The 13,936-nt window shown below is 23.1% G+C and overlaps 4 protein-coding genes across 4 annotated transcripts; 2 read left to right on the forward strand and 2 right to left on the reverse strand.

Annotated features, from left to right (window-relative positions):
• Positions 1–108: 108 nt before the first annotated feature.
• On the reverse strand, positions 109–1,965 carry MKS88_004700 (splicing factor 3A subunit 1; the record flags this gene model as incomplete). The annotated part of the gene is made up of 1 exon (XM_067217896.1): positions 109–1,965. One exon carries the CDS (start codon positions 1,963–1,965, stop codon positions 109–111), a length of 1,857 nt encoding a protein of 618 aa, XP_067072280.1.
• Positions 1,966–3,826: 1,861 nt separating this feature from the next.
• Positions 3,827–5,846, forward strand: MKS88_004701 (vacuole membrane protein 1; the record flags this gene model as incomplete). Its single annotated transcript, XM_067217897.1, has 5 exons — positions 3,827–4,216; positions 4,583–4,717; positions 4,920–5,070; positions 5,217–5,545; positions 5,772–5,846. 5 exons carry the CDS (start codon positions 3,827–3,829, stop codon positions 5,844–5,846), a joined length of 1,080 nt encoding a protein of 359 aa, XP_067072281.1.
• Positions 5,847–6,133: 287 nt separating this feature from the next.
• MKS88_004702 (protein kinase) lies at positions 6,134–8,657 on the reverse strand (the record flags this gene model as incomplete). The annotated part of the gene is made up of 3 exons (XM_067217898.1): positions 6,134–6,215; positions 6,312–6,410; positions 6,640–8,657. 3 exons carry the CDS (start codon positions 8,655–8,657, stop codon positions 6,134–6,136), a joined length of 2,199 nt encoding a protein of 732 aa, XP_067072282.1.
• A 1,536-nt stretch (positions 8,658–10,193) lies between these two features.
• MKS88_004703 (proteasome subunit alpha type-1) lies at positions 10,194–11,413 on the forward strand (the record flags this gene model as incomplete). Its single annotated transcript, XM_067217900.1, has 3 exons — positions 10,194–10,242; positions 10,380–10,462; positions 10,736–11,413. The coding sequence occupies 3 exons, from the start codon at positions 10,194–10,196 to the stop codon at positions 11,411–11,413; spliced, it is 810 nt and encodes a 269-aa protein (XP_067072283.1).
• Positions 11,414–13,936: the final 2,523 nt, after the last annotated feature.

Genomic DNA, 13,936 nt, shown 5'->3' on the forward strand with positions numbered 1-13,936 from the left:
ATTCAAATTTTGCAGAAAAGAGATTATTTCATTAATGACTATTAACTTTTAGTTATAATAATTTTTTGGTGGTCAATTTATCTGTTAAGCTACGTGATATATTAATTCTTAATTTCTTCTTTGCTTTTTATTTTTTTGAATATTCCCTTCTTTTTTTCCTTTATCATCATTTTGAGGATAATGCGCCATGGATGGTCCTGGCAAAATTTTGTTGTAAATATTATGAATATAGCTGTAGACATCTTCATTTTTATTACTGTTTGCATTTTTAGTGTTTTTTTTATTTTCATTTGATGTATGTTCATTAATTTCTTCGTCAATAGATCCAAAAAGATCTGGTCTGTTAATAACAAAAAGAGATAAATTTCCTTCAATATCCTCAAGAGGTGTGAAAGACGCTTCCTTCTTTGCCCTCTCATATAATTTGTCTTTTTGTTCTTTCCACTGTGGGTCCAATAATAATGTTTTCAGATGTTTCGTCATATCATTTATATCAATTGGTTGATTTGTTATTGGGCATAAATGCATATTTTCATTATTTATTCTATGTTTCTTGGATTTTTCGTAATTCTTTACGACAATAATTTTTTCTTCATTTTCATCATCATCATCAACAACTTGAATATTATCATCTTTAATTTCTTCCTTATTCAGTGATTCATTATCATTATCTTCTTTATTTTTGTCCAATTTATCAAGTTTGTGTCCTTTTTGTTGTTCTTTGATATCCTTTTTACTAGTAATAATATTATCATCCTTTTCTGAGGAACTTTCTTTCGATTCTTCTGCTGCATCATGCGTATATTTATTTCTTAGTTTAGTTATCTCTGTATCTTCTTCTTCCTCTACTTCCCCTTTATCTGTATCGTGTTTATCTTCTTCTTCCACTCCTTCCATATCTTCTCCTTCATCTATTACTTTACTTACATTATTCGCGTGATAATAAATATTATCTATTTTTTCCAAATTAGTATATTTTTTATCCGTATCGAATAATTGATTTAATACATAATTTTCGACATTATTAAAATCGATTGACTGTGGCAAATATTCAATATTTTCGTCAAAGTTAATTGTTTCTACAACGGAGAAACTTACCCAATCATAAAATGTGTCACATTTTGTTTTTTCTTCAATTTTTCTTTCTTCTTCTTCTTTTTTTTTCATATTATGGTTATAAATACTATAAGAATAATTTAGAATATCACTTTTGTTGTTTGAATATTTTTTTATTTTATCTATTATATCTGTATTTGGAAGTAAGCACTTTACATAGATGTCAATAAGTTTAGAAAAGAAATTAAAGTACAAATTATTTGCTCTTAAAAAATCATACTGATTATTATTTTTTTCTCTTTCTATAAGTTCATTTAGGAATTTATTTCCGTTTCTTGCAACAAACAATGCTGTTGTTTTAATTAAATCAACATCTACTGAACTGATAAATGGAGATATAATTGTATATATGTCTTCCTTTATTTCTATTTTTTCTTCTTGGTTTTGTATTCCTTCTTCTTCTGCTTGATCATCTATTGAGTAGATAATTTTATTTTTCTCTTTTTTATTGTCTTCTTTTACAAAATCACATATCTTTAAAATGTGTTCATTATTAGTAGATTTATTTAAGTCTTCTCTTTTTTTTATCTCCATAATAGCCTTAGGAATTATCTTCCTTTCTTCTGCACCTAGAAATAACTCATGTAACTTATATTGATAATAAAAAAAATAAGGATGCGTAGGGTTTATAAAGCCAAACTGTTTTTCTTTTTCTTTATATATTTTCTGTTCGAATATTCTTCCATTTTTTTTAACAAAAGCAGCTGTTTTATCAATAACACCTTTCATACTACTTGGTGGCAGAATCATTTCGCTCTCTAAAAATTCTAGCCTTTTGGTCATAATTTCTTGATCCTTAACATTTACATTTTCATCAAATATGCTTCCCTTAACTATAACTTTAGCCATTTCTCCTTGTATTACTATGCAGTAAGAGTATTTCTTGCTTTACTTTGATTTGCGTTTAATTTTCATTTATTCTATTCTCTATACTCTTTTTTAAATTATTTATATGATTTCACAATATAAGTAATATTTATTACTACATAATATTAAAAAAAATTATCAATTTTTCTACTTTTCTAAGTTCAATTAATTTTTTTCTACACAATTTGTTAATTAATCCTTCTCTGTTACTTTTGTATTTTTAAATAGAAAATACATTCATCAAATTCTATTTTTAAAGCAAGATCATTCTGATTAATATTTGCATATATATATATGTGCAAATTATATATTATATGTTTTTTATACGATTATTCTTTTTTTTTCTTTTTGAAGGTTTTCCCAATTTGCTTTTCATTTAATTACACAGTAATTTTTCTACATTTAAATTAGTTTAAATTCTTTTTTTCTATTTATATATACTAAGAGATCGCCTCGGGATATTGATAAAATTTCACTAAATGAAATCTATGATTTTACTAATTTTAAAAGGAGCACGTCGGTAACTAACATACTGCTTAAACATAATACATATAAAATAATTTTAAAGGTATTCTTATGTAAAGGAGATTTTAGGTAAAAATAAAAATAAAAAAAAATTAAGTATAAATTCACATTTTGGACATGTACGTAACTTAATTTTAATAATTCCAAATGTTCATATGATTTTATTTTTTATCCATTAACAAAACACGTCAATAGTTAAATACATGTACGAAGTATTTTATTACTGGTATAATACATATACTTAATGTACATATGCTCCTAAATTAAACAGAAAAATATGAATTACCAAAAATTGTAAATTTTATTTTTATTGACCATTTAAAAAATAGATGATCAGAAAAAAACTTTTTCATTAAAATGTATAGTAAAATACGAAAAAATTAAATGATATTAATATATACCCCCATAATACATTTAATGCGAAAAGAACAAAACAAGGAGAAAATGGAATACGCATATAACTTAATTTATGTACATTTATGAATACATAATATTATTGTATGCATATATTTGTGTTTAATGTTTTTCTTTTTTTCTTTTTTTGCGGAGTTTTTTTAAGAATTTAAAAAAAAAGAGAAAGCAATAATATATTTTTATTCCATGAGAATATTCATTTTGCAAAATTTTTTGTAAAATATTTACGTTATTGTTTTATAGTCATTTTTAATTTTATGACATTAACATATATATTTATTAAGGATAATTGATTGTTCACATATATATATAAATATATATGTATGTATGTATATATGCATGTATATATGTATATATGTATGTATATATGTATGTATATATGTATGTATATATATATTTATAAATATATATATATTACATTTTAGGAGGAAGTATGTAAGAATAATAAGTGAATATTTTTTATGTTCATCTCTTTTTCCATTCATCTGTAAACATTTATTTCCGATGTAAATAAGTATATATATATATAATTATGTACTAAATTTTTCAATATAGATATTTTTTTTAATTACGCAGTTTTTGCTAACAAATATAATTGTATCCACACATTTGTTATGGTATTACATTGTGTTGATTTTTTAATTTATCAAAAGAAATAGTAATAAAAATAATATATTTTACACGCAGCATAAGGAACATAAAAGCACAAGTTTACATAATGTGACATTTTTTTTTATTTTTTTTAGCAACATATTTTTAAAAAGGAAAAGTATTTTAAAAATAAATAAAAGAAAGATATATATATATTTATTTATTTTTGTTTTAGTAAATGAATTTTTTTTATTTCCTTATTTAATTTTTTTTTTAATATTAATACATGTATATATAAGATTTATAAATAAGGATGGATTTGTATGAAGCTAAAAAAAGGGAGTTGTATTTAAAGAGGAAAGATATAAATTTATATTACCACCCTATCAAGACTATTACTCTTTTTTTTTTAGAATTGAAAAATATAATTTTGAATATATACCAAAAACATAAAAAATACAATAAAATAATACTGTTGATTATAATAGTTATATTGCTTTTATTTAAAATAAGACATAAATATGAGTACTTAAATGATTTTATAATATATGTAGAAGTTGTAATATGGTGGCTTGCTTTAGGAATATTAAGTAGCGTAGGTTTAGGATGCGGTATGCATTCAGGGGTATTGTTTTTGTTTCCACACATTTATTTTATTTGTTCAACGTCTGAATATTGCAATTCATTGGATTTTGACTCAAGGGTAAATATGTGGAGATCGTTGCTAACTTCCGGAAATCATTTTGAAGTGAAATTAAAAAAAAAAACAAAATAACAAAATAAAATATTTCATTAAAAGTAGTTTGAATTGTTATATACGTTTGAAAAGATGCATATGTACATTTGCTTAAGTAACACATTCGCATAAATAAATAAATATATATATATATACATACATAAATTTATATCTGCTTGCACGTACCGTAGTAGATATTACCAGGAATGTAAATTATTATTTCATTTTTGATATTCGTAGTATGTTATTAAAGTTAGTTGTTACAAAGACTATATAATTAGTAATGCATTATGTAAATAGAAGTTAAATATATATATTTTTTTTCACCTAAAGTGCAAAAGTAGAAACGACGGGAACATAACTTTATCAAGATTATTTTTTAAAGTATATCCATATTGTTTTATATGGGGAATGGGAACGGCATTTGGTGAACTACCTCCTTATCTGACGTCATATTATGCGTCAAAGGTAATATGAAAAAGATTAGGAAATGACAATTAACGGAAGAATGGAAAAAATGGAAAAGTTTTTACCAAAGTGCACATATTTTATAGAAATGGCATTATTTTATGAAAAATAAAAATAATAAAATGAAATAAATTTGAAAGTGTCTTTTTATTTATAAATTATTTTTAAATGTATGTATGTTTTTTTTTTTTTTTTATAATAGTCCAAGTTATATGATGATGATTATGAAAATTTTGAAAAAGATATAATAGAAGGAAAACAGAATATGATTACGTCTATGAAAATATGGATGATAAATTTTATTAAAAAACATGGATCCCTTTCTGTTTTTCTTTTGTCATGTTGGCCTAATGGTAATATACATATCCATGGACTTAAGTTTATATTATGCTTTCAGTATGCTTGTGTTCTATGTGTATTTATTATACGTATATTATTCTACTACTTTTTATTCACCCCTTTATTTTAGTTATTTATTTTATTTTTTCTATCTCTGCAGTAATGTTTGATTTGTGTGGAATTTGTTGTGGGCATTTTCTTATGCCATTTAGAACATTTTTTATTCCACTTATTTTGGGAAAAGGTATTGTAAAAACCCTTGCTCAGTCCTTGTTCTTAATCTTTGTATTTTCAAACAAGTATAGAGGAATGCAAATAAAAATTCTACAGAAAGTAATATCGCTTTTCCCTTTACTCGGACTTTCTAATAATTTCGATCCGTCATATATTGAAAATTTTCTGGACGAAAAAATCTCAATTTTAAAATATGGGAAAAAATCTAACTCCAAAATGAATTTTATGTTTTTATTTAATATATTTTTTTTTGTAGTAATTATTTATTTTTTTATTTCCTGTATAAATCAGATAGCCCAAAAATATCAAAAGGTTATATATTTAAAAATATAAAGAAATAATATAGAAGATTGTTATGCTTATAATAATTTAACAAAATAATTCAAAAGTGTGTTCTACTTTCAAAAAGGGTTTAATTGCGATATATGTTTAATTTTATTATTATTATTATTATTATTATTATTTTTATTTTTTTTTGTAGAATATTGACGAAGATGAATTAAAAAGATATAAAAATGGGAAAGATGAAGTAATAACGAAGAAAATTAAGGAATGATGATATGTAATTTAGAATAAATGGAATATTTATAAATACATTTTAATAATACCTTTAGTTATTTGTAATAAGTTAGAAGTTAAAATACATATGTATGTATGCATATAGTGTATATATGTATTTTATGAAGTACATACTATTTAAAAAGAAAGGAAAAAAGTAATTTATTTGGTCAAATATGAGATTATGCAAATGTGGATTACCTTAAGTCCTTTTTTTTTCACATATATTTATATATACGAATTTGTGTTCATATGTCTGCATAAGTATGCATATATAGGAATTGTTCACTCAAACTTTGAAAACCATATATGTCTTTTTATTTTTTTGAATTGCATTCTTTTGTCAGGATTGTTATTTAGCAGATTTCTATAAAATATAAAAACTTAAAACAATTTTAAAGTTAAAAATATATTAATTTAATACATTTTTATTTTATATTTTATTTAAAAGTTGTATGTATACCTTAATAAGTGTTTTAAATTTATGTCAATTTTTCGGTATTTTGGAAAAACCAACTTTCCGTTTTTCATGTTCCTATAAATTTCAAATATATTATCCCCACTAAAGAATTAAGAAAATATGAAAATGAAAATATTTTATAACATAATGTTAGGAAGAATATGTTAAAATTTTCGATGTTATATTTATAAGCAAGAATGAAAGGGTTCTGATTACCAAATATTATGTAAGGGATGTGCATGTGTGCATATAAGGGTGGGCACATGTGAGTATGCATGTATTTGTATGTATATATATGCATGGGTATGCATGAATAATAGTGAATAATTACTAGTAAGGAGTTTTTCCGAACAGAAATGTATACAGAACAGATCCAAAGTTATATGACAACTTTTTCGAAAGCTGGGCAACTTTATTATTAACATTGAATAAATATTCAAAGGAATTAAAAATATCCGTTGCTTGAATATGTGTACTAAAATTTTTTAGAATGAAAGAACATGTGTCAAAATCTATTAACTTCATCAAATTCATATTATTAATTTCACTTTCTGAAAAACAGAATTGTTTATTGTCTTGTTTCTGTAATTCCCCCTTTTCACTGTTTTCGCTGTTTATTATATTTGAATTTTCAGTATTTTCACTATTGTGTTGCTTCTTCGATTCTTGGTTTTTATTCATTTTGCTCTTATTATGTCTTTTAAGTTCTTGTTTTCCAAATAGGTCTAGTATATTATTATTTGTGTTTATACCTTCATAAAAATATTTATTTATAAAATGTATATCCAGATAAATTAAAAAATCCTTATTCACGTTTTCTATTTTATCTTGGTTAAAATATAACCAATAAAATTTTAAAAAACTAACAGAATTGTTCTCCATGTATTTAAAAATAGATAAGTTTTTTATTTTGTTTATTTGACATCTCTTAGTAGGTGGTTTAATTGAATTAATTGTGGTGTTTTTATACTTTTTACAAACAATACCCTTTTTCGGTTCTAAAAAATTTGATTCTTCTGTTTTCTTTCTTTGAATAAATGTTTGTATATATACAGCAGCTTCATCTGCTGAAAAAAATATATTGCTTAACTTGTTTTCTATAAAGAAAATCCTTTTTACATTATTATTATATTCGAAACATTGTGACAAATTAATATTATATAAGTATTTTATTTTTTTATTTTTCAGTTTTTCTGTGTTTAATTTTTTATAAAGACAATAAGAATGACCCCCTTTTATTTCATTCGTCCGTTTTTTTTTTCTGCTTAAGAATATTTTCTTATTAAAGGAGCTTGCATCACCGTCGTCTTTTTTATATTCTATTTTCGATGATTTAATTAATTTTTTCTTAATATTTGTTTCTATACTTGCCAAATCTAAACACTTTGTTAAAGCACAAGTTTTTGTAATTTTTTTTTTTTTAACATGAACAATGTAAGAAGCAATTTCCTCTTTATTTCTCTTTGTTAGGAGTATATTATCAGGTTTTAGGTCTACGTATGCTACACTTTTTTGTAACAAATAAATGAGGGTATTGTAAATGTTTAAAAATAGGTGTCCAAGGAAATTTTCTGAATATAAATTTATTTGTACATGTTTCTTGTCAATACAAACAGTTTTATTATATATTGAATATATCCCATATTTTTTTTTATAATACATTGATTGATATTTTACGTATGGAAAAATAGCAAATAGGATTTTTTTCTTTTCATCAAAAAATATCTTTTCAATATGAATTATGTTTTTATTCTCCAAATAATTTAAGAAAAAAATTTCATTTAAAATTTTGCAAAAGTGGTTAGTTAAATACACTTGGTCGTTAATATAATAGGGACAATTTTCTTTTAAACATAATCCCAAATAAAAAATTTTTAAACAATAATTTTTGTTTTCTATAACGTCTCTACAATAGTATACATTTCCAAATTCTCCTGTGTATATGCATTTTATTATAAGGTATTGATTCATAAAATAAGAAGTATTTTTTCTTTTTATTTTATATACATTATTCATAATTTGTTCGTACTTCTTTTCAACACCAATACTATTGTTTTTTCTGCATCTTTTTAGTAAAACACTATAAATAATATGGTATTTTACATCATAACATAATTTCAATTTTTTATTAATTTTTAAAATATCTAAAAGTAATTTCTCATTACAATTCTCAATAAATTCGTTACTCAGTTTTATGCGGCTATTTCTATAACCTTGTTTTGTACCTGAAAACTTTTCATTTGCGATTATGATACCGCTTTTTATATGCTCATTTAATTTTTCGTCTAATTTTTTTCTAAACTCTAGGTGGATTTTTGTTTTTTCAAATATATTGTTTAAAAAATGCATGTCTTTTGTTGTATTCTTTTCTTTTCATTAAATAAAATAAATTATTCTTAAGCTCTCTTGTGAAATGTATAAGATATTTTTTGAAGTATATTAGTATGAGGGAAAATGGGATTAACAATCAGTTAAAGACAAAAAAAAAAAAAAAAAAAGGAAGCGAATCTTATAAAGTGCCATATACAAACGCTTATACGAATGTGCAACCACGTGAACATGTATAAGTATACGAACACATGTATCTATGCATATAAATATATGAATGATGAGCAAATCTTTTAACCTATATTTGACAAGAATTGCAAATTGAAGAACAGACGAAAAAAAATAATGCTTACCTTTACTGTGCAATGTATTCAACAATACACATCTGTAACACTAAAAAAATATAAACCAAGGGAGCATTGAACTATATACAAATTCTAATACATTCCCATATGTATATTTAATTATTTACACATGTGCTTTTTTAATTTCATAAAAGACTTGTTTGAAAATATCTTCGCGTAAATAAAAGCAGCTTGCATGAAAAAACATTTTTAAAAAATTTATGTACGAACATATATGCGTAAACGTGAAAATACCCAGAATTATATGAAGCGTTAACCTTTTTTTTTTTTAAGTAAATTAATCTATTTATAAGACTGAATGATATCAAACTATTAAAAATATTATTTCTTTTTCTTTTTTTTTTTTTTTAAAAAAGTCATTTAAAATTGGATATATACTGAAACAAATTTTGCCACACTATTATTTTTAAGTGTCAAAATGAGGAAATAGCTTAATATGCAAAATGAAATGAAAAAAAATTAAAAAAAAAAATTTTAACATATGTGTCAAAGTGAATATATTGTTCGGGCTGTAAAGATTATAATAAAAAGTGCAATAATTTTTGAATTATATACATATATATATATAGCGAGTTTTAAAAAATTTTAAATTTCTCTACAAATTGCATCGCTATATGAGTTTATAGTATAGTAGTATATTCTTCCTTAAATACCTAATATTTAATGCACATATTTGTACTTATACGTGTGAAACCTTACTGAAATGAGCCTAGTAACTTGAATCTCTGCGGGGTTTTATAAAACAGTTCTTATTGTAAAAAAAAAATAAAAAAAAATGACAATATAAAAAGAAAAAAAACATAAAATTTATGATGTATAACAAACAAATAACAGTATGGCAATTTTATGCACAGGGAGAACAAATAATATGTTACAATAAAACATGAACCATCTTTTAATAAATAAATTTACATTTCTTAGGGGATAGAAAGTTTTATGAAAAAATTGTAATTTGTTTTGTTAAATGTTATGAAAACTATTTATAAGTAAATCATTTTCTTTTTCCATTTTTTACGTTGACCTTTTAATTTACATACGTATATTTTAAAAAGCATTTTTCCATAAAAAATTAGTATATAACAAAAATATAATAACACAAAAAAGAAAAAGAAAACGAAAAAGAAAAGCAGGGGAAAATCATTAGGGAAAAGGAACATACGTAAAGAGAACCACAATCCAATAAATCAATAAAATGTACCGAAACTTATATGACACAGACAATATTATTTATTCTCCTGAAGGTATTATATCAAATTAGTTGGCATGAGAAAAGATAAAGTAGTGCATATTTTAATATACCATACATAGATATATATGTATTTATGTATGTGAATAATTATACATATATGTACGTACAAATGTATGTAAACCTTTTTAGGGAGGCTATATCAAATAGAATATGCAAATGAAGCAATAAAACAGGGAACTTGTGCTGTGGCAGTGAAGTCCAAGGATTTTGTGGTTAAAAAGGAAAAAATAAATATATATATATTTTTTTTTTTTTTTTTTTTGAAATTTATAATATGTTTTCCAATTTGAGGGGTTACATCGTTAATGAAAATTTGGAAATATAGGAAGAGGAAGAAATAGAAATGAAAAACAAAGAAGTGCATTCTTTTAAATATGTTCCTACCCTTTTGAGAAAATTTTTTACTTTTGCAATGTATATATATATATAATTAATTATTTATTTTTTATTTCTTTTTTTTGGTTCCTTTTTTTTCCCATTCGTAGGTAGTGTGTGGCTTAAAAAAATCTATTAGCAAATTATCATTTCATCAGGAAAAATTATTCAAAATCGATGATCATATAGGTGCCACAATGAGTGGTATAACATCCGATGCTAAGGTATTAACAAAATTTATGAGAAATGAATGTTTGACGCATAAGTTTTTGTTTGATGAAAATATAAATATAGAAAAATTAGTTAGAAAAGTAGCAGATAAATATCAAAAAAACACTCAAAAAAGTAGTAGAAGGGCTTTTGGCGTAGGTTTAATAATAGCGGGGTATTTTAAGGAACCTTATATTTTTGAAACTAAACCAAATGGTTCATATTTTGAATATATTGCCTTATCATTCGGTGCAAGATCTCACGCATCAAAAACTTATTTAGAAAAAAATGCTCATCTATTTGAAGAATCATCGTTAGAGGATTTAACTATACATTGTTTAAAAGCATTGAGATGCTCCCTCTCAAATGAAAATGAATTAACTGTTGATAATACATCGCTAGCTGTTGTTGGTAAAGATAAACCCTGGGAAGAAATATCTTCCTTAGAATTAGTTGAATATTTAGCTAAGGTAAATATAGAACAGAGAAATGAACCAAATCAGGAAGAAGGAATAAATGAAAAACATCAAACAAATACTCAACATGAAGAAAATGAACCAAGTGTGCAAAACGAATAATATAGCACAAAATATAGTTTGTACCATGTATATAATAAATAATACATATGAATTTCACCCATCCGTGCAAGCAAAATATATGTAATACCTATTACATAATGAGCAAAGAATATATAGTGATTTTTTATATATAAAAGTTAAAATGATATATAGAATTTTTTAAGGAATTTTTTTTTTTTTTTCGATACCTTTTCAATATATATAAGAAAAAAATTGAAAAAAAAAACTTTTCTTCAATTATAACAAGTTTTTAATAAAAGTGCATGTTTATTTCTATTTTTATTTTCATTTTTACATAGTTTATCTTAAAAAATATTTTAAAAAAGAATAGCTCCTTAGGTAAAAAGCAATTTTTTTTTAAATATTTTTTAATTTACTTATAATATTGTCTTTTTAACTCCTCAAAAATTTGAGTATGTGTCTATACAACAAGATTTAACGCATTCGAGAAGATAATACTGAAATAGTAACCCCCTTGACATTTGTTTAGCAATATGTGTGTTCCATTCGTACATATATGTATAATATGGCATATACATCATTAATTTCCCTCCACACTTATAAAATTAGTAGTTGTCTACTTCTTTGAGTTAATTAGTCCATATTCTTCATAACGAATATGAAAAAGTTCACAAGAAAATCTTTACGTCAGGCACATTAAAAAATGAAATGTAGTAAACGAAAGATAAAAAATATTAACGTAACGTATATTTAAGGGTTTATATAAAACACCAGAAATGGTAAATGTGAATATTTATTGTTTATTCAAAATGAGTTGCTTGGTGACACATTTTTCACAAGTGGAACAATTTTTTAGTTTTTGTTAATACAAACGAAACTAATTTACATGTAGCATTTTTAAGAGTTATAATTTACACTTATAAAATAGCTACAAAAATGAAATTTACATACTCTTATGAGCAAATTGTATATATTTGTGTGTACATATATATATATATATATGTACACACAAATATATACAATTTGCTCATGAAATGTGCATAATATAATGCCCACTGAAAAAACATATAAACAACGCGTTTTTAAAAAATAGTGTAATATGAAAGAATTAACAGTAAAAGTGTTCACTAACAATTAAAATCATTTCTGAGTTATAAAAAAAAAAATTAAGGGATCAGAATGATATTTCAGTTAAAATATTTTTTTTTGTTTTTATTTTTTTAAAAATTTACGAAAACTTTAAAAACAAATCTTATAAACATAATAAGATATATTTTCATACATGGTTCTTCTTTTATACAAGTGAATAGGGTGAATTTTTTTTTGTATGTACATTAATTATTTTTTTTTTTTTTTAGTAGGTATACATTATCTGTAAGCGTAAAATTATATTTTTTTTTTGCATTTTAATTTGAATATTTGAAAGATGATAAAAGCTACTAGTGCATTTATATATTTATATATAAGTACACCTATTCTTTCTTTTTTTTTTTGTTTTAATTTTAAAAATAATTTAAATTTGTATAATTTTTATTTTTCATGAATGTGTGCATATATAAATTTAGTCGCTCATTTAAAATTAGTCGTCTAAAAAAATGTGAAATTACATAAATCCCATTTGCATTTTGTTTATTTAGACTTGAAATACTAGCAAGAACTGTGTGGATAAATTATGTACATGTAAAAAATACATTTCCTACATTTATGTATGTAGCCGTATATTTTGTTCCTACGTATTCAAACTCTTATGTGTTTATATGTATATACTAATAATTGGATGTGTGGGTGTATGCTTCTGTTGATATGTACAATAAATTTAAGGAAGAATTTTATACAGAGAAGGTAGACATACTGCTTATAATACGAATGTGTAGTTTATATCATTTTTCAGTTGTTTTTTCATTATTTCATTTTATTATTTATTTTAATCAGAGATAAACTAGAAGCGAGATTTTTCTTTATTATCTAAAACTTACATATAAATGTTTATGTATATTAATATGTAAATATATACTAATGTTTTAGATTCACTACAAGATTGTAATATACATGTAATAGAACTTATAAAACATAAAATTATATTTATTTTTTTTTTTAACTAATTGCATATGAAGACGTATATGGATCAGAATTTTTATTTATATAAACGTATTAATTTTTGCACGGGTTTTTGATAAATACAATTCATTATTTACCATAATTTTATATTAAAACAAAAAACATATATTGGGCTATATATAAGAAAAAGATAGATGTAAAAACATAATTTAAAGTATATATGTATCTCGGAGTTTGTTGTGTTGTTTCTTTTAAAGTCAAAGTTTGATATTTTTAAATTGTCTTTAATTTTTTTTTTTTTTTTTTTTTCATGTTAAAAGATGTTTTTGCATGTATTTTTGTGATAATAATTTCAATTTCTATTTCAATTTAATGCTTGAGCAAAATAACATTAAATATTTCTTTATTTGTATATATATATATATATATATTTGAAACTTCTACAAAATTTATGAAACAATAGATATTATACTGTTATGTCGGTTCATATTAAATGACATAAGC

The sequence above is a fragment of the Plasmodium brasilianum genome, chromosome 12 (genome assembly GCF_023973825.1).
Source record: "Plasmodium brasilianum strain Bolivian I chromosome 12, whole genome shotgun sequence".
In the NCBI taxonomy this organism is placed as follows: domain Eukaryota; phylum Apicomplexa; class Aconoidasida; order Haemosporida; family Plasmodiidae; genus Plasmodium; species Plasmodium brasilianum.